General features: G+C 44.9%; 1 protein-coding gene and 1 non-coding gene across 2 annotated transcripts; both read left to right on the plus strand.

Annotated features, from left to right (window-relative positions):
• The first annotated feature begins 2,757 nt into the window (after window positions 1-2,757).
• TRNAW-CCA lies at window positions 2,758-2,829 on the plus strand. The gene has a single exon. It is a non-coding gene; the product is annotated as a tRNA-Trp (tRNA).
• Window positions 2,830-8,563: 5,734 nt separating this feature from the next.
• Window positions 8,564-15,541, plus strand: LEMD1 (LEM domain containing 1). The gene is made up of 3 exons (XM_026077249.1): window positions 8,564-8,714; window positions 9,000-9,131; window positions 15,222-15,541. The coding sequence occupies exons 1-3, from the start codon at window positions 8,564-8,566 to the stop codon at window positions 15,539-15,541; spliced, it is 603 nt and encodes a 200-aa protein (XP_025933034.1).
• Window positions 15,542-20,973: the final 5,432 nt, after the last annotated feature.

The following is a 20,973-nucleotide window of genomic DNA, read 5'->3' on the forward strand; positions in this document are numbered from 1 at the left end:
GTTTTCCTTGTCGTTCGGAATTCCCTCCCGCCCTCCCAAGTGGGAGCGAGCCTCTCCGCTGCCTTCCGCCCGTCCACCCGGCTTTGCCTTTCCCGCTCCGGAAGCAGCTGCCCGGGAGCGATGCCGTAGGGGATAAACCTCACTAGCAGTGCCGATGACGATCTGCAGCCGGAGCTGCTCGCGTGGCGGCTCCTGAGCGCTTTCCCGGGGCTTTGGCCTTCTCCAGGGAGAGGAAGGGAGGCGCGGAGGGCCCCCGGGGCCGGACAGCGAGCCCGGAGCTACGACAGGAGCCTGAGCCGTAGCCGCGTTTGGGGAGGAGCCCGCGCCGCGGTGCTGCCGGCGCTCCCCCGGGAAAGGGGAGCCTGCTCCCGGCAGCTGCTTTTGCTCCCACCGGCAATAACCCTCCTTTAATCCTCTTACCCTGCGGAAACCATCCCAGTTCCCGCGGGCAGCTGGGGATGCATTGGGGAACATGGTGCTGCCGCCGGAGCTTTTCCGTCGGGGTGACCCGGGGACGGAGCCCGGAGCAGCCTCCGAAAGCAGCAGCTGGGGCTGGAGCGGTGCTGACGCCGGCGCGGCAAGAAAACCCGTTTTAACGACCAAAATAGCTGGAGCGTCGCCAACTCCCGAGAGAGGCGGCGCATCCTCTCTGCGGAGACCGGGCTGCTGTGGAGCTGGCGGATGCCGGTTTGCACGAGCATCGCTGGGATGGGAAGCAAGCGGGTGGCGGGCAGGGAAGGGGACTTTGCCTCTCCCGGAGCTGGTCCTGCCGCGGGAACGCCGCTGTGCCGAGCTGAGACCAGGAAAGGCTCGTGCAGGAGCTGGAAGGGGCCGCGCACAAACCGCGGGAGCGAAGGCAGGAGCAAAAGCCAGGAAATCACCGCTGCCCTCCCACCCGCGAGGAACTCCTCCAGCGGCGCCACCGCATCCGCGGTTCATGGTCCGGCCCGGACCTGCCGCCCCGAGGGTCTTCCAGCAGCTCAGTAAACGCCTGGCGCCTGGGGATGCCCAAGCTCTGAAACCTTTCCGGGAGGTTTTTCCGAGGACTGCAGGAAAACCCAGCCTCTGCAGGGTACCACCGGGCAGGAAAGCCCGCGGTGCTTCGGGAACATGCCGGCCTTTTCCCGCTGGTGTTTCCGCCCGCTGGCGTTGCCGCCTGCGTCCGGGGTTCGTGCGCCCGGCGCTGCCCTCAGCGAGGACCTCCCAGCTCGTCCGCGGGCCGAGCAAGCCGGCGAAGCACCGCGGGAGTCTCCCGAACGCAGCTCCGTGCTGTTCTGCACAGGCGCCCTGCAAAGCGCGGTGACCCCGCGAGCAGGGCACTCGCGGACCCGGACCACCGGGCCCGGCCGCCCCCTCCGCCGCCCCTTCCTCCCCGCCGCCGCGGCCCCCAGCAGCCCTACGAACCGGCTGCTTTTACCCCGTTTTCCTGACGCCAGCACTGACTCTCCTCCGCTCGGGAGCGCGGCAGCGGGGCGGCCCTGCGCGCCGGCGGAGCGGAGCCTTCGCCCCCCGCGGCGCTTCCCACCTTGGAGCAGGCGTTCGGAAGCGTTTTTAGAGCGTACGCTTTAGAGTACGGATTTTGTAGCTGTTTGGGGGTGTTTTTGGTACGTGACGAGCCTCGTCCCCTCACTGCGCACTGGCCGCGTTTTGAGACCAGACCAGTGCGGGTAAGAACATAAAATAAAAAATGAAATAAACCGGCCCTGCAGCAAGGCCTTTCATTTCTGGGGCGTTGGGGATGTTCGCGGCCAAGGGCTTTGAAGTGGGATGGGGAAAAAAACCAAAAACGCGTTTCTCTGAGTAATTCTTGGGCTGGATGCTCGCGAGCGGCCYCAGCGGGTCTCGCTCCCGCGCGCTGTGGGATGGGCGAGCGGCGACGGCGTCGTTGTCTTGGGGCTGATTAAACATCCCCAAGGCCAAACCCCTCAGGGGCGCGGGAGGAGGTGGGTCGGGGTGTGATGGGAGACGAAGGGGTTTTGCCCTGAGCCGGCCTGGCCCCGGCAGCCCCCGCTCATCAGCGAACTCCCCCGCGGTCTTTACCACTCCTTCAGAGCAAGCCAGCGCACGACTTCAAAGCTGGACTGTAATCCGGAGGTAACTGCAGCTATTAACAAAGGCCACAATTATAAGAGCAATCACGATTACGCATGCTAACGGATACAAATTGAAATGAGGGCCATAGGAGAACGACCAAAAGTGTAAAACATATTACAGTGTAATAGTGAAATACATCCTGCTTTTTTCTGCCTTCCACCGGCTCCACTTGAGCTGAGAACGGCAAGGTGGCCCAACTCAGCGCATGTAATAGAGCGCTCTCTTTTGGGGCTGGGTCCCTTTAAATCTGGGGGTGACGAAGCTGGGGCAGTCCAGCGGGCGGGGGGGGGTGTTCTGTCCCGGGGGGGGGGGGGGGGTAGCAGGTGGCCCCTGCCGGGCGGGCGCGGGGCAAGCGGCGCGCACCCCCCTCCCGAGGTGGTACGGCCCACGGGGGGCGTGGCCAGTTGAGGCGGGCGGGCGGCTTGAAAGCCGTTGGGGCTGTTTGGCGGGCGGGTGTGAGGGGTTAGGGCTCGTTCGGCCGGGGCCGGGGCCGGGGCCGGGGCCGGGGCCGGGGCCGGGGCCGGGGCCGGGGCCGTTGGGAGCAGGCGGGCGGAGGAGCCGCTGGGCGCGCGGGGGAGCGGTCGGCCGGGCGACGGCGGTGGCGACGCGCATGCGCGGGGCGTGCGCAGGCTCTTGGCGGCTGGTTGGGGCTGCGGTTCCTGAGACCTCGTGGCGCAACGGTAGCGCGTCTGACTCCAGATCAGAAGGCTGCGTGTTCGAATCACGTCGGGGTCACGGCTTCCCCGCGGGGGGTTCATTTTACCCCCGGGAGCGTGTGGGCAGAGTAAGGGCCTCCAGGGAGAGCACTCGGGCAGGGGAGCTTGGGGTGAGGGGGGACTGGACTGGCTTACACCCCTGGGAAAGGGGCAGCGGTGAGGGGAGCCCCCCTTGCTCCCTGTCCTGGTTTTAATTTTTGCTTTAGATGGCCACGGGGTGCTCGTGGTCTCTTTGGGGGTTACAGCCCCCAACCCCATCTCTGCAGATGCTCAGCCAGAGCTTGAGAGTGCTCCTAAAACTAAAGCGTCCTGCTGCCTGGCCTAACAGCGTGGTTGGTCACAGCTGCAGGGAAACACGAGCTGCTTAGAGCAAGTAAGTGGGTGCAATGCAACCAGGTTAAAAATTGCCTTGAGGAGGGTGGAGGTGAAAGAGGGAATTACTTCCTGCGCTGGCACCAGGGGTTGAACTGAAAAACTCCCTGAGGATGAGTCCCGGTGAGCTTTTTTCCTCCTGTGCCTGGAGCACTGAGCAGCTCCGGCCTGCGGGTCTGATGGAGCAACTCAAGGTTAACAGCGCTGACATGGGTTGCTAGTGAAGGAGCAGCTTCTGGAAGTCTGGGTGTTTTTATCCACGTTAGGACTGGTGTAGCTTCCTTCTGCAGAAATCTAAACTTGAGGAGAGACAGCGACGGGGAATTGAATCGGTTACAAACTCGAGGTGGATTCAAGAGGGCGTCCCTGCCCCGGCGGTCCTTTGCCCGGTTGTCGAGCTGTTGAGGGCGCTCCGTTGCGTGGAGAGGAGGTTAGCTGTACAAACTAACGCCCCGGTTACTGGGGCAAGCAATAAAAATGACTAGGTACTGCTGCTGGGGGCATAAGTAAATAAACTTCGGAAGAGGGAACTATTTCGCTATGAAATTTTTTTTAAAGTGTAGTTGCTACTCTCAAGGACAGAGGAAAACGATGTTAGACGGAGTAAGCTTTTCCAGGTTGCTAGAGTTCAGCTGCTCCTGATGCCACTGGAGAGTATCCAGTCTTCTCAAAATACCGATCGTAGACGCAGGACCTGCAAGTGCCGGGGCACGGCGACGGGSAGGTGGCTCAGGGATCCTGGAGGACCGAACCACCGGTAAACCGGGGCGCAGCTTCTAGGCGATGCTGCGTGGTGATGCGTGTTTCCTGCGACGTTGTGTGGAATGAGCCCTGCGTGCGCGCGTGTTTGTTTTTTAATCAAAGAATTTAAGGCGGTAGTTGAGCTAGACTAGTCTTTAGAATTAAAGATAACACAATGTCCCTTACGTAACTTTTTTTTTTCTTGACTTTGCTACGGGGGGATTATGCCAGCTGTAGCTTTGAAGCACTTTATTTTAAACTATTTTAGATTTGGAGGGAGCAGTAAAAGCAAAGTCTAATCTACAGGATAGATAAAGCTTCTAAGTGGTCATTAACCCTGACTGCTTTAACCTGTTGAGAAGATGATTTTTTTTTTTTTTTAAACCTGGGTTCCTTTAGTCTTGATCTCTTTTTCACTGAATGGCTGCTTCTGTCTTGACTAGATTTTCTACAGAATTTCTTTGCTTTATAATAGCACATACAAATGATGCTTTGAGCTTCTGTTTTCACAAAGATCATCCTTATTTTAAAAAATAGTACCAGACTAAAATAAACAGTGCAGGGCAACAAACAGAAAACTCAATTTCTATCTTCACTGATAGGATTTTAATTAAGAGGAAATGTTTGGGCAAAAAAAGTCTTACATCTGAAAGCATTTGTCCACAGCAATGTGCTCTCTGAAATACGCTGTATTAAAGCTAGTCAGATGATGACTGCAAGATATGTTTAAACCTCACTTCATAGGCTTGAATAAATACGAATCATGTGTTTGCTGTATGGCTACTGATTAAAATGTGTATGTAATTGGTTTGGGATTTAACTGTACTGTGGGAAGTGCTTAAAGCAAGTTAATGTAACCCCTTAAAAGGATAAATGAATAGAACTTGAATATTCATCTTATGTCTCTTTAAAGTTCTTTTGCTATTTAATAGGGCTTCTGGCAAAAGGGGTTTCAGATCATTGTTAAATGTCTTTTCCTTTGCTGGGACAGCTATTTTGTTTAAAGAAGATCTTCTCAGATGAAGTGAGTATATAGTCTTAGTTCTCTTTGCATGTAATTAGATAGAATTTCCTGAGGAAGATGTGATTTAGTATTTCATGATTAACACTTTTATTCTAAATAAATAGCAAATGTGATACCGAGATACCTGTGTCCTGTTTGCTTATTTCTCATACTTCCTTTTGAAACAAGGGATGTTCTAAGGGAGCTATGCTTTTGCTTGATATCTTTACTGAAATGTTCAATGCTGATTAAACAGGATGACTTAATACAAGGGAGAATGAAAATTATTGAATATCTGCTCCTTGCTTTGAAAAAAAAGTACTTCTTAACCAAAAGGCTTCTTATGTGCACGTGGATTTTAATGCCAGCTGCTTAGTAAATGCTTTTTTTTTTTATCTTTAGAAATATACATCTGGCTGTTTTGGGATAAAAGGACCTGTAATGCATTCCACAGAAGGTATTTCTTATGTTTTACCCACCAAAAGCTGTTCTAATATTAGCTAGCTTCAGTGAGCTTGGTTAGTACAATAGCTGAGGGAATATCAGCTCTTGAAAATGGCTTTCTGCTGCCCTCTCTTTTAGTGTTTAAGATTGAATAGGCATACTGCGATTTTCTTCCCAAACCTTCAATCAGTAATGGTATCTGAGAGTATCACAGTACAAACATCTTCCCTCTATAGTGTGTTCTCCAGGGACTGGTCTTATTTCCTAAAGGCTTCAAGCCTTGGTCCCTTGATCTTTATTTGGGATGACTTTTTTTTTTTTAATGGTGTAATCAGTCTGAAGGAATTTCTTATTTATAGTCATCCTGTTCCTACTATGCATTCTTCTTTCCCTTAACCTTGCCACCTTAATGAATCCTTCTAGTCTTTTGATGTTCTTCTGAATTCCCTTGTCTCTTAACTACTGTGCAGTGTCCCTTACCTCTTCTTTTTCCACAGTATGTTTCTTTTTTGTCCTCCTGGGAAAAAAAAGTACTTTTGTTGCTTTTACTTCTTGATATAAACCTTGGACTTTTTCCAGACATTATGGATGTCTTTCAAATTCTGCTTCTGTAGAAACTTACGGATTAGCTTTTCTTAGATAATTTGCTTACATTGTATGAAAGATGTTACTTCTAATTTTTAACCACAGAGGACACTTAAGACTCTTCCAACTTCTGCTTCCAGTAGAAGGATTTTCTTCTAAGTGAAGTTTTTTTGATTAGCCAGTAGTGAAGTCGTGATCTGACTTGACCTCACGTGGTTACCGTGGAAATCTGTGACGTCACAGGCTGGTCGCTAAGGTTTTGTGCCGGGATAAGGGCTTTGGGGACGAGGATGCCCCCTTGACACCTATCACTGCTTTCATTAGCAGCCAGAACTTCAGCTGATCATGTGAGGAGGTGAGTGGATTCCTCTGAAATACCAGAACGCTTCGTTTTGGGTAACGTCCCCTTCCTCTGAATCGTGCCGGCATAGCTGAGATCCGTCATAGCAGAGCTACCGCAGTGGAGATTGACCTTCCTTTCTGATCGGGGCAAATTCGTCATCGATTCAAACTGAAGTGGTCTTTCTAGGGAGTTAACTTTAAGTGATTCAGCTTGGTAAGGTAAAAGTATGTTGTGGAAGAAAAATCTTCTTGTGGAAAATCAAATTTACTGTTATGTAATTTTTCTTTTTTAATATCACCAGAGGAAAAACTTGAATTTAAATATAGACTTTAGGCCTGCACTAACGGGCATTTTAAATAGAGGTTAAATGGCTTTGATTGTCTTGTAACGTGCATCTATGCTGTAGTGATAGGCCAAGTGTTACAAAAACATGAAAACAGCAGGACGAAGTGCTTGTATCTCGCTCAGCTCACGTAAGTCACAATTTCTTAATCAAATGAACTGAATAAAAACTTCTAAGAAATGTTTGAGGCCTTTATTTTTCTTTTGATACAATGCATTGAGGACTGGCTAGATTTTCCAGATCGTTTGGTGTTGAGGTTCATGATGTGGTTTTCATGCCCTTGGTTAGATGGACCCCAGTACAACTTGGAGACCTACTTCATCCGTTCCAGTCGTGATCCACTGGGGCAGTGCCCATCTGTCGTCTTTTTGTTCTGCATTTGTCAGCCAGTAAACGGAGATCTCTGAAATGGTGCCCAGAGGAGAGCAGCTTTGCCGCTGCTTGCCAGGGCTTCCTGTGTTGCTCCTGAGATTTCTTCTGATGTTCGTTAGGTGTTGAGAAATTAATGGAAAAATTGCCAGTGCTCAGAGAGGATCTAATGAGGAGAGAACTGATGCTGAAAGGGCTCTGTTGATATAAAACCTCATCTTTCTGCATCACCTCTCATCTGAGTGTTTGCTACTAATACTTGTATAGACCTATGACCTGGACTTTGTGTCATGTGAGACAGGTACCTATCTGTCACTCACTAGCCACCCAGCAATGTGTTGAAGTTGTTTCATTTTATCTTGTCCCACTTGCTTTGCTCGCTAGTAGAGTGGGGAAAGAATACGGTTCCAGAAAACAGTCTGGAAAGGCATAAAGATCAAATCTGAAGCCTTTTGCCTTAGAAGGGAAAGCAAATGAGAGGTGAGGCTTTGGGGAAGGCTTTTGCTCCTTAAAACAGTCTCTGATCTCTGGAGACTTTTTTTCTAATTGGGATGGCACATGTTATAATCAAGATCGGATCACAAGAGACCACTGCATGAAGGAGCAGCTGTTGCATGCAGTCATGCACAATATTTCTGTGGTAGAAATGATTCATTTAGTCTGTGTAATATATATGGAAATGTGCTGCAGGAGCATTGCTGAAAATAACACATTGTACTCAAACAGCCCAAACAAAGCTGATCTTTCGTTTGCAGATCGTGTGYGGTGTTTGTTTTGTTTTTTTTGGGGTGATATGTCAAATGAACTTAGGCAATCTAACTTATTTCTGGTAGCAGTACTTGACTGTATTTGGTCCGTGTGCACACACTTCTCTTAGACTGGCGTATCTGAATGGGATACCTTTACCACTGAGAAAGCTTAAACTGAATGAAGGCTGCTGCAGAGAGGTGTAGGGAAAGAAAGCAAAATCCTGCTGCAGAGGCATTCTGGGTGAACAAATAAAGGAGATGGAATCAAGAGAACAAAGAAAGGGGCAAACCATTTCAGAGGTCTTAAATGCTTTGAAAAATCTGAGCTGAAAGGGATACTTGGTACTTCTCCACATGTTTGTATATATCTCACTGGCTGGGTAATTTGTGCCAGTAACATAGTTCTCCATGATTCATTCCAGTAGAAATGGTAGGACAGACCAGCATATTTAAATCCTTTATTTCTGCTTTGGAGAATTCCTCTCCGTTTGTGTAGATGATCTTTTATTTAGGCTTAACTGTAATTGTCCATTACCCATATTCATCAGTTAAATGCAATTTGTTACCTGTAATTTGCTATCTGGCTTTGTATGATAGGATTGAATAGGTATGCGTTGAAATCTTCCTTGGATGGAATTGTTAGGCATTTAGAAACCATTCCAACAGTGGCAGGAATCCCAAAGTTTTGTTAATCACTTGTATATTTGACAGACAAATGCGACGTATGAAGCTGACAGATGCCTTTCACACTGTAGTAAATATTTGTGCTGAACTCTTGCTTCAGAGGCTGCGCGCTGGGAAGCGATGGCCCAGGTTACGATTGGCATGCTGATAGAACAACCAGAAGAAGACGTAGACCAACACAACCCGGAGGAACTCGATGTTCAACGCTTGAGTGACAGTGAACTGCAGGAACAGCTCATCTTGTATGGAGCTGAACCTGGACCAATACTGCGTACGCACCACAGGAACTATGGTTGGATGGGGTTCTTGCAGAAATAGAACTTAACCTAATGAGTATTAATTTGGTGCGGTTGGGGAGGGGCTGAATGAGAAGGTAAAGGAGATTGACCTAATACTGAAAGACTAAAGTGACTCCAAAAATCAGCTCCATTTAAAGGAAATAGTCAAGTTTTCAGCCATCCTCCTAAATGAGGACTGCTGAATTCTGACCTTGGATGCCACCACAACTTTACTGGCACAGTAAGCATAAATTTGTGTTCTGAATTATCTATTTTAGCTTCCACAAGGACACTTTATGAAAACAAGCTTCTGCAGTTGATAGATCAAAGCACGCAAGCCTGCTGTGGTAAGCTAGATGAAAGTGGACACCTTGATCAGGGCTCAGAAAATGAAGATCAAAAAGAACAAGGTACAATATTAAAATTTCAGAATCTTAAAATTAAAAAATGTACCAGTCTTTACAAAACATCATCTTTGCTTAGTGTTGAGTATTTTTGAGAGATATATTTTAAAAATCCTCCAGGGACATACTGCACAAGGTCTTTGGGTACCTAAAGATACAGAATATCAATTGAAATTAATTTATTTTCTTATTTTGCGGGGGGGGGGGGGGGGAGGGGTGAAGAACCAGTTTAGTAAAAGTAAGACTTAGTTCTTCCTTGGGAAATAATGTCCATGTTATATGTAATTAGTATTACTAGTATCTTTTAATTGAATTGGAATCTTGAACAGTTGAAGAGAGTAACAGTATCTTATTTCTCTTCTGTAATCAATCTGTATTGGAATTACAAAGCAACTCCCTCTGCAGCGTGTTTAGGCTGTACCTGCCAGGAATTCTGGAAACTGCATGGTTCATGTTGTTCCGTTTCTCCCACTCGGTAATATTTATTACAGCAAATCCATGCACTGGCTTTGTTACTTATGTGCGTCCGTCATCTTCAATTCAAGATGCATACTAGAAAAATTCTTGAGAATAGTTCTGGTGACCGCTGTCTGACTGACTACTGAAACGAATGGGTTTATGATCTCCTTGGGAATTCTATGGGACTATCAAGGTGCTTGAAATAATCAGTAAAGAGAATTCTGTTTTCTTCTAAGAAGTAGAACACTTGGTATTTTAAACTCAAAAATCCTTTTGGGAAGTTGGACTGAATGTTTTTCCCCTTTTTTTCCCTCTTGTGATGTCCTTTGAAGTTCTCTTGAAAGATGAAGCCAAACTTCCCATTTATTTTACAGACTGTAATGAATATCTAGCTTTGTTTAAGCAGTTAGCTTGGTAGGGCGACTTCTGTTGCTGCTTTGAAGGAGGAGGAAAAAAAAGTTCCAAAATCCTGAGCAGTTTAGACACGTTTTGAAAAAACACTGAGCCAACAGCTGTTCATCAGACTAATCTGACAGTATAGCAGCTGTCATAACAAAGGCAGAGCTCGTTCAAACACAGCTTCTTTGTACGGTGATTGAAAATGATTTAAAGGAAAAGATTATTTACTGATTTTACTGTATTAAGCTTTGGAGATGGATAAGTGACTGTTCGCTTGTTTTTGGTATGTGATCCCACCAGATGAACAGGCTCTTAATCACTTCTTTGCTCTAGTGTAAAGACTCGAATGTGTTTTGACATACAGCTCTGCTTCTTGCTGCTGGCTTTGCTGTTTCTCTGTTTCTGTAACCGTGTTTTGTAGGTGCCTGCCTGGGCTCTGCTTGGCTGATGGCAAGCCGTTTTAACGTGCACACAAACCACATGCGTAACCAAACGATACCCCAATGAATGCACAGGAGGATAATTAAGCAATGCAATGTGTAAAGATGGCCTGAACTATAGCTTTTTAAAGTATCAAGTTATGTAACCTGGTATAGTTATTTTGGGAAAATTCACTCATTTTAGGACTCCTGCTTATTTTTTTTTCCCCCTTCTCTCACTCAGAGAGAAATACTCAAGTAATCCTTGAAACAAAAGACTTCAGAGTGACAGCAGCCTGTGCCTCTGGCTATTGTAAAGTAAGTAATCTGCTAATGCATGAATATTTTATGTATCTGCAGCTAAATGAAGGAAATTGTGAGTTGATATAAACTGATGTTCTTTGTATTAGCCTCATGACAAATGCAGCAATTACCTCCAATCAGTTAATTATAGCATGCTTCTGTGGTCTGCATTCTGCTTTCCTGAGCTTTATATACTATCAGTTAGCCAGCTAAGGTGTTTAAGACTGTCGAGTTTATTTTCTGGGACACCCAAGTAACTGTAGATGCAGACTTAGCAGTGTATTTAAAATACAACATGGACTGTGATGCAGTCTTTATTGTTGCATATGTTAAATAATGACTTAGTTTAAAAGGGCTACCGTTGTAATAAAAATCAGTACCAATAAAGCTTAGGATCTATAGCTTCTCCTTGTATTTTCAGTTCTTATAGAAAAGTGGACACTGGGTGGTTTAATGCATTAGTCTTCAGAACGCCTCTGTGATGGAAGTGCTTTTCTCCATGCTTTATGAACAGAGAGCTGCTATGAGGGCCTAAGTAGCTTCTGAGCATGGAGCTGCAAGTGATTTGCCAAAGGTCACCCAGAGAATCTGCAGTGACTCAGGAAACTAAGCTGGCTCTCCTGTATGGTGGCTGCTCTTTCAGCCATGCTTTGTTTTACCTCTTTCATTACCCCTTGAGTTAGAAGGGAAATCCTGGTGGAAGTAGTTTTCTTCAGTGTCTTATAGCATTGGGAAACAGCTGGAAGAAGGAATATGTATTTATTTAACTCGGTTATTCTATCACATCCATACTGGAGAAATACTTTCTCKTTATGCTGTTGGAAAATATATTGACTTTTAATAGCATACTGAGAAAACACTAGTGACTTTCACTATTTCTTGCTGCTTTCTCTTTTGCTTTATAGCCTTTGCACCTGGAAGTGCCTGAACGCCACAAGAAACTTCTGTCACCTAATGCAGATCACAGTCTTGCTAAGATAATTGCAGAGGAAAGTATCTGTCCTTGCTACATATTAATTTCATTATGCCTTTGCATCTAGCATTCCACGAATCTTCGAAGAGAACTTTTACTGGATTTCCGTTACTGCTTATTATCTCATACTTCTGACTTTCCAGCAATGATAAATGAAGGAAGCCAGGTCCATTTGTGGCAACAGAACATTAAACTCTACTTACTTGTACTTTGTCTATTTGGACGATCTTACAGCTTTCACTGCATACTTGATATMTTCATAAGAATAATTCCTTTGTGAAGCTGCTAGCTAATGGCAATTAGGTGGTTTCATTGGTGCCACTCTGTAATAGTCCATATTTTATACATGTATGCATACATACTCACTTTTTTAAATATAAAACAAGTAGATAAAGGATTATTAATGAAGGATAAAGTACATAGCTTCTACTTTATCATTAACTAGTCATCTGATAGCTAGAGGATTGCCTTATTCCATGCTTATGGAATGCAAATGACTTCAGGCTCTTAGTTACATTCTGTTAAATCAATTTTGCACTGTAACTATAGGTGTAGACTTCTTGTCACAAGTGGAAGAATTGCAAGAAGATTCTTATTTAAATCCATATTAGTGACTGCAAAGAACATGGTTTTTATTGTATGGTGTTCAGTACTTTGTGACAGCTCTCACCATGAGAGGCTTTAATTGTGTACCTCCAACCTTCATTAACAAGTGTCTGTCTTGAAAATGTTAACAGCTAGAACAAATCCTGCCAGAGGATAAGTTGCTGGTACATTGGATGCAGGGACAGAAGAGATCAGGTGGCAGCAGTCCCCACAGCAGTCCCAAGGCTGTTCACAGGACAAAGGTATTATGGCGTTGTTAACTTATAACGTTCTCTCTCCTGCCCTTCCTCTCACCACAAAACACTTCCAAGGTGCAATCCTCAGATCAGGGTCCCAGCCCAAATGGTACGATGAGTCATGGAATCTCATTCTGATCTTCTAACACAGCATTACAAAAGTGCATCCTTTGGTCTGTTACTCGATCTTAATTTCAGAAGTCTTCTGTCTTACCTGAATTTATCTAAGGTGTACTTCACAGGGCAGTGTAAGGATCCTGAGCCAGCTCTGAGCAAGTGAACTTGCATACCAGAGGATTTCTGTCAGTGTGGCACGATGTTCCCCATGAGGGATTTCATTTACTTCTCAGCATAGTCTATAGACTAGAAGATAGCCATCTTAAAGAAGATGGCATGCCCTTTTGAAGAAAATATGTAGGAGAAACTTTTTGATGTAGCTGTAGAATAAATTCCACTTAGCACTTAGAAATCAGCAAGGGATCATCTTGAAGCAGGAGACTGAGAAGGTAATATTTATTTATTTATTTAGGTTATCTTTTGCCTGAACGCTTTTATAAAATTGCTAACCATAAGTAATTTGTTGGAGTGCAGTTTTGGATTGGGCTTCAACCTTGGAAACGGACCCTGTTGCATAATGTTAAGTATCACGGCTAAATCTTTGCATGGCATGGCCATCAGTCTCTTTAGCACAAGATTTTTGTCTCTGTGGCACCCAGCATAACAGGACTCCAGTCCTGAGGGAGACCCTTGAGCGTTAATGTAACAGGAATGTTGATTATGGCGCTGTTTTTCTTGCATACAAATGAGCTTGTTGAGCTGCTGTGATTAGATGATGTGTCTGGAGGCAAAGTACTGTATATTGTGCTTTACTTGCTAAATAAATCTATTTAAAGTAGTATTTTTTCCATTAGTGTAGGAAAGCAGTGGACAAGAATGCAGGAACATACCGAACATCAATTACTATTTTAAAGGCATCCATGTTAGACAAAGTAGACTACAGGCAACCAACCTTTATTTTAACCTAACTTCTTGGTTTTAAGTAATTCACAAAGGTGYGGGGGTTTTGTTGTTGCTTTTTGTTCTATCTGCAGAACAATCCACTTCAAATGAGAYTATTTCAAGGCAACTTCCATTCACTGGCTTGCTTTTCATCAAGAAATAACGTGGTGTTTCTTATTTCTGGGGCACCATTCCTATTAGACTCCTGCGATCACTGACATGCATTTACTGTTTCTCATTAGTCTTGTTCTGATAATTTTGGGATTGCAAAGAGAAGCATCCTCCCTCTGAAAATTAAGGTGGCCTTGTTCTTTTACTCATCTGCAGCTTGTTTGGTAGCTTTGCTTACTRGAAATGAAAAGCTTCTGCCTTAAGCCTGTTAAATCTCTCACTGTGAACATTATTCTCTAATCAGACAGGTGAAACATCCAGTGATGGAACTGGCAAAGACGACAAAGATGAGACTTGGTTTTCTGATCCTTGGTCTCCCATAGGAATCAGGTAATGTGTATTTAGCTTGTCTCTTCCTCTTGTTGTTGGCCACTTTTCCTGTGGTTTGCTTTGGCATTTTGGAGAAATTCCCTCATGGTTACCTGCAGAGGAACATCTCTGAAAGAACAGAATTTATGGAAGTTTTTGCTTAGAAAAGAAAGCTTTAGCTGAGAAAYTTCTGGAGCTAGATAGACAAGGAACTCTCTGAAGTTGAAGAGTGCCTTAAGTGCAATGTTTAAGTTTCACCTGGGGTTTCTGTGAGCCCACTACAGTATGGTCATAAACAGCAAAGAAACTGTGTTGCACAACTGAATCTGCCCCCCATTCCGCAACTTCTGCCCTTCTCTGCATCTTGGAGAAAAGATGACACTTGTGCTGATGTGCCAAATCTGAGAGCACTTTTTTTCAGTGCTCAGAAAAACCACGCAATGGCGTTGTCTGGCTGAAGGGACACCGTTGCGGTACAACCCGCTTCGAGAGCGTGTTAAAGTGAGACACTAACAGTTGGCGTGGAGGCAGGGAGGGAGAAGGCCCGCTTCCTTTAACGGACGAATTCCAGGTAGATTGTAAATGCCGGTGACCTTTTAACAATTTACCACTTAAATACTGAAATCAAAGCTGTCTCCACAGACTCCTAAGACTCTTTCAGGTTTCAGCTTCCTTTTACAGCTTTGTTTTAAAAAAAAAAAAAAAAAAAAAAAAAATCCCATTCATCGAGAATTTTGCATAGGCAAAGAGTGAACGCTGGGAGACCATCTCCTGCTGCTGTTAGAAAAGCATGAAAGTCTTTTTTTAAGTCTTCTTGCTTGGGAGTACATGAAACAAAAAGGGTCCTGACCTGTAGGTTTTGCTTCAGCTAGAGGCCATCCAGAACAGTGTGCCTACCTTGCTAGCAATTCTACAGCAAGAAATAGCAAGCGTGTGCCAAATGCCATCTGGGGACRTTCTTGGTGATTATTATGAAAGCTCACTGTATCCTAGATAGCATAATGTGCAGTACAGGAGTTGAGCAGCACTGCATTCTCCCTCCACATGTCATGCTCAAAAGGCTACTCCTTGCATTAATTTCAAGAGTTTTGTTTTATAACCAGAGGACTTGTTTTGGCCTTTTTATTCTGTCTTAATTGAAAGATTCCTTTTCTTCACCCAGTGGTAGGTTTTTGTTGGAGCCGGTGTGGTATGTCTAAAAGATAAGATGTTGGTTCTGTAGGGTTAATGATGAGAGTCCCAGGTTATCTGGAACAACATCTTTCTTCTCATAACCCCAGCAGGAAAAGACCAGAGAAGGAGGATGAACAGTCACCAGCTCAGAAGGCTATAGAAACATTTAAAGTGGAAAAAGAGAAGTTTGTACTGGAAAAAGAGAATTACAGAGCAAGAGTAGCACAGGAAGAGACCTCTCGAAGTCTGATACCAATGCCTGTAAGGATTGCGATATTTGCCATCTTTGTGTTTGTGCTCTTTGTGTACGTAACTATGGAGACTGACCCAAACAATCCGCTCATAAACTTCATCCTGAGAAGAGGATAAGAGYGCTGTCCTGATGACATACGCGGAGTTTGGTGATGACTACAAAACCGAAGAATGCACTTTTCTTTCCTTGCTACTTGTGAACAAACTCTTCAGGTAGTAAATTAAAAGGCCAGTAAGAGGGGGAAGATACTCTGCAACTTGTCTTTGCTTAGTGTTCATTGTATACAGTAGCTCATAATTCTTGGAAATGTGACTTGCTAGACTGCTTTTCTTTGCTGAAGCTAAGTTCACATGTGGATGCACACTTTATGTCCCAGCTAGAGAGTTTATTCCCTCAGAAGGCTTTAGGGTTCTGCATGGTTTGGGGTTTTTCCTCAACTGCCTGTGGCTGGGATCATTCCATCTTTGAGAACTTCCACTTCTCTGAGCTTTGTCTATCACATATTTGAGAAACACCACCTATAGATTGGGGGAAACAAATTGCTTGCCAACCTGGCGAGACGGGCAGTGCCTCCAGCGTAATACAAGCCATGAGGGATCAAGGGAGGATTCACTACGTTGCAACTACTGGAAAAATGTTCTTGCCTCTTCAAGTCTAAAAATCTTACTGAAAAGAGTACAGTGGAAGTGACAACTTCTCAGTAGTGGCCTGCCACCTTTCATCTAAAGATGACCTGAATTTTGAATGTAATGTTCTCATAAATCAGACACTTAAAAGATTTAAATGAGTAGTGTATTTCATGGATTAAAATCAAGCTGAGGCCTTTTGGTGTCTTTTCCTTTCATAAGCTCAAAGTACTGCACTTCTGCTGACATGTAATTTGAAGAAACATACTGAAGCACCCTAAAATTGCWGTAGCCATTTGATTTAGAAACTGCTAGKTTTTTGCTGTTARTCTTGACATACTTTGCCGGGAAGAAGAATTTAGTATCCTTAGGTCTGATGCTCTGGTTTAAGAGGAAAATCCTTCCTGTGTAAGTCATAACACAGTAAGCTAGTGGTATGATATACTGAGTGGCTTTCTTAATTTTTCTAAGTCATTTTGCTTTCTTTGATGTGTGCACTTTGTAATCTTTACCTCAGATCTTGGATATGGCTTTAATGTGGGATAAGGGGTTACCTCTTTTCCAAGTAGGGTAAATGGTAATAAGTGGAGAGGGGGTTTGATTCCTGTAGCACTCCTGAGGTTGTGGGATTAAAAAGTAACTGGCTAAGGTGTGGTGTTAGCCCTGTATTCTCAGATATTTCCTTCATGAAGCTCATTTTTCGGTTTAGCAACCGCAATGAAAGCTGGAATGTGCTGTTTTTGCATGGTGCTGTGTTCATAGGAAAATAATCTTTAGCTGTTTCAAATTGCTATATGAATATGAGACATTAGGTGCAATTGCTTTGGTGCTAAATAATTGAGATACCATGTTGGTTTTACTTCACAATCTAGGACTTTGCATATATGCTCCAACTCTGTCTAGTCGTTTTTAGTTTCCTCTGCAAAACCTTGTCTTGAATGATCCAGCTGATACTTGGTAGCTTGGATTTGGTTATTTAGGATGGAGGAGGAGGGCTGTACAGTCATGTCATTCCTCCTGGCCTCCTGTTGCCTAACAGCCCATCCTAGGGTGAAGTTTAACATCATCTGAGGCAGTTGAGGCTGACTGTAAAATTTGCCTACAGCTGCAGAACATGCTACCGCTGATGAGCGGTCTTACAGCCAGGGCCACTGGCAGCAACCTCTCCCTGGTACATATGTCTSCTTCCCTCTCCCATCCCCAAAGATCCCAGGAAATGTTCGTTTGCTTCTGAAAATACTTAATCTTTGGGTTTAGGTAAGGGATAGCTTTGCAAGCAGGCTGAGTATGGCTRGTGCAGTACAAGAGTTGTTAAGCAACCTAGCTGCTCTCTCTGTATTGAGATGATCCTTCTAGGTCACAGGCTCAGCTTAAAGCCTTTTTATGTACTGGAATTTAGATGATAGCCTTCCTGGGAAAGCAAGGACGGTCCACTGTAGACAACTGCTGCGGACAGGTAATTAACTTCAGAGGCTTGTTCTTATCTGGAAACAAAGTTAATATGTTCAAATGAGAGGAGCCAATATTACAGGCTAGTAAGAAATGAAGTGGAATGCCTTCTCCTTAGCATTAGCTATCTTACCTGGAGGCCACTCTAGGGTACCTATGTGCATTTTCCTTTTTATTTTACTATCCAGAACTTAGTGAGTTATTTTGCTTCATCATTTCAACTGAGAATGGCAAAGCATTGGCTCCAGGGATGATGATTTTTGAAAATTTTCTGGCAATGGACATCAGAAACGTCAATCTCCTGCTTTTCAGCATGCTGGGGGTGTGTGCCCTCATGTTGAAGGGCATGTGCAGTTCTGATCTATTAATAAACATATTAGTGTGTAACACTGCCTTACTGGGTCTTTTCTTTGATATAAATAGTTAGAGGGCAAAAGGTCCTAATCAGTTCTCTTAAAAAATAAAAAAGGGGGAGGAAGAGAGGGAAGAACTAGACCAGGCTTATGGACACACTAGCTGTGCAACTCAAGGCACGCTTGGAAAAGAAACTCTTGGTCTAGCTCTTCTTTAGTGCAGGAGGTAGGCTTGCTGAGCCCAAGGATGACAGCTCCCSCCAGTTTCCTCCCAGTCCATGGCAAATAGTGTTGATTCCCTGTCACCAACTGACCTTCTTTAAGAAAGCCTGTGCTAAGCTGCAAGTGTTGTCAGTACCAGATTTGGGTTAAAGTCTTTCTTTCTCAACTCAAAATGGGGAGACAGTTTCCTCCACCCACAGACAAGTTCAGTTTGTGCCAAGTCTCTCCGAGCGCAGTGGAATGAGTACGGCAATGTAGTGATCTTGCMAGAACAGAGTAGGAACTGATCCCTCTTCCCTGGGGAGTGAGCTTAGCTCATATTGTGCTTGTTCATTTTATTGAGCGGATCAGCAAAACAAACATGTAGGTATTGTCAGGCACCCAGAAGGTAAGTTGTGCCCCATTTCTATACCCYGCCAAATTGGTGTAACCTCAGCCACTGAAAATAATAGCTACAGAGAGTATTTACTTTGCGGGGGGAATACCTTTAACATACGCAGTAACTAAATTTTTGTTTTCCTGGCTAACATCGGTAGCTAAGATGCAAGGTAAAAAAAAATAAGGATGCAGTGCAGCTCTTGCATGCTGTGTACCAAACAGGATATTGGGAACTGCACTGGGACTGCTAATGATAAAGTCATGGATCACCATATAACACAGCAGGGCACTTCCAAATACAGCTATCTTCCTCTGGTTACCCTGGAGTCTGGCTGGAAGCAGAACATCACTGTTAGTGGTGGTCCCACTTAATGCCAGGGGTTACAAAGGTTTGCTGTCGAATCTGGAATATGAGATTGAGCCCAAGCTGACAAACAAATCTAGCTCAACTCTGCAGAAATGTTGGGTAGAATTTCCAGAAATTCGGGGGGTGGGGGGGGTGTTGGAGGGAGAGGGTGCCAAGTCTATGGCTGCTGAAGGTTTCAAACTTCTTCTGGAAGCAAGGTTGTGTTAGGCCATTCTAGGAATGGATGGACTTGCAGCTCAGCAGAAAGCTGAGTACCTCACTGAAATGGTGAGGACTCTGAAATTCAGCTATTGCAGTAGGCGTAAAACATGCAAGGTTTGTGTTTATTGAAGTGGTAGTGCTTGAGAGCACTGATAGGCTTTTCTTTTAAATCTACTTGATAGAGTTGTGAGTCCTTGAAATGAATGCAGGGAGCATTAATGGGTCATTTGCTGGTAAGAATTTTCAGCAATATTGTCAAACGTTGCCGGATATCCTGTGTGTCCCGGGGAGATTGGGGTGTGTGTGTTTTGGGGGGGGGGGGGGGGTTCTTCTGTCTCTCCACAACCTGGTACCTGTAGCTGATGTTAAGGATGAAATCTGCATATAGCATAATCTGTGGAAAGATAATGATGATCCTTAAAAGTGTGTTAGGAGAACATATTCCAAAGCAGGGATTTGTTACGTGAGAGCATAGGTTTTCCCATGTTTGGAGGGATGGGTTACTTCTGCGGTGGTTCAGCTCCACTGAAGTAGCAATAGTTCCAATCAGGAATTTGTCCTGGGGAGTTTCAAAGCCTTGAGACTGGGTAAAGAGCATGGAGAGAGCAAGAAAARATGTTTTCTGGAGCAATGTAGCAGAATGAGAAGGAGCTGCAGGTATGTAGTGCTGAGGATGTGCAGCTTGAATGATGGTTGTAAGGGGAGGAAGAGTGGAAGAACATTGTGGTCAGGTTGATAGCAGGGGATGGTGGGTTACATCAGGAATGTTTCATCAGTTGGCTCTTTATTAAGAGAGCTGCCTATGGAAGTAATTAAATGTCTGAGATAAACTATTTAAAGGATGTGACAAGGCTTCCCCCCTCTGAACTTCTCTGGTAGTGATTCAATCAGAGTAGCCGGTGAAGCCTGTGCGTGTTGGGATCTGGTTTGTCAAAGCTGCTGACACCTATTGTTCCCACTGGTTTCGGGGAAAGCCCTGGCTGCTTGGGAGTCCTGCTCGGGCAAAATGCTTAGACGTACGCTCACGGCCCTCTGGGCTGAATGTTCTGCCCTGTTTGTGAGTGAATAGGGGGTTACAAGYAGTCAGAGCATCCACCTCTTCTCTCCCCTACAGCATAAATCTGTCACTTGTCTGTTCATTTCATCTCGCCTTCAGTCTGTGCAGTCCACATTTTGGAAATGCTTCTCCCATTGGGCTRTAAAAAGGGTGATCTATGTTTTTCCAAGGTCAGTGGGTGATTTTAATGATGAATTGTTAAAAGAAACCACTGCTAGTGGCTGCGTGCCTCACTCGGTCCTTGCAAGAGTGTGTACAGACCTCTTACTTGTTCAGGCAAGAGCAAAACTTGGGCTGTCTGTATGTTTTTAGAAGCCAGAGTAATAGAGTTCAGTACAGAGGGAAATGATTGGGTTGACTTTATTGTTGGTGCAACTTTGAAGATAACGTTGTTATTGAAGCCTCATTTGTTCTGTTTCTGTGAAATGTTTGAAAATTCACCTGAATGTGGTGTTCTGCCTTGCAGTGTCCCACTAGACAGCTTGATTACAGTAAGCTTACAGCACCTCTAATCATCAGATGAGGAACTCAAGGCAAGGTGATGCGAAATCTTGTTTTCAGCTGCTTTAAATGGAAGGAACTTTTTTTTTTTAAACTCATCACCTTGAACCAAAGCCTCTAACACCCTTATGCACAAAACATTGCGGAGAGGGGAAGAGAATGCAGCACAGTGGCAGTGAGGATGTTCGAGCATCCTCTATCAGAGYGCTGGATGCCTGCTGAAGAATGAAGTGTAAGAGGTTTTATGGGATACCAGACTTGGTGCTGTATCATGATAAACCTCTCAGCTGTCCTGTATGCTACTAGAAATCATGAAAATCTCCTTTTGGGGACTAGCCAATTTCCTCCTCTGACCATATGTTCCAATAGGTTGAAACAGCTCCTCCCAGTCTAA

The sequence above is a fragment of the Apteryx rowi genome, unplaced genomic scaffold, assembly GCF_003343035.1.
Source record: "Apteryx rowi isolate R43461 unplaced genomic scaffold, aptRow1 scaffold_45, whole genome shotgun sequence".
Taxonomy (NCBI): Eukaryota; Metazoa; Chordata; class Aves; order Apterygiformes; family Apterygidae; genus Apteryx; species Apteryx rowi.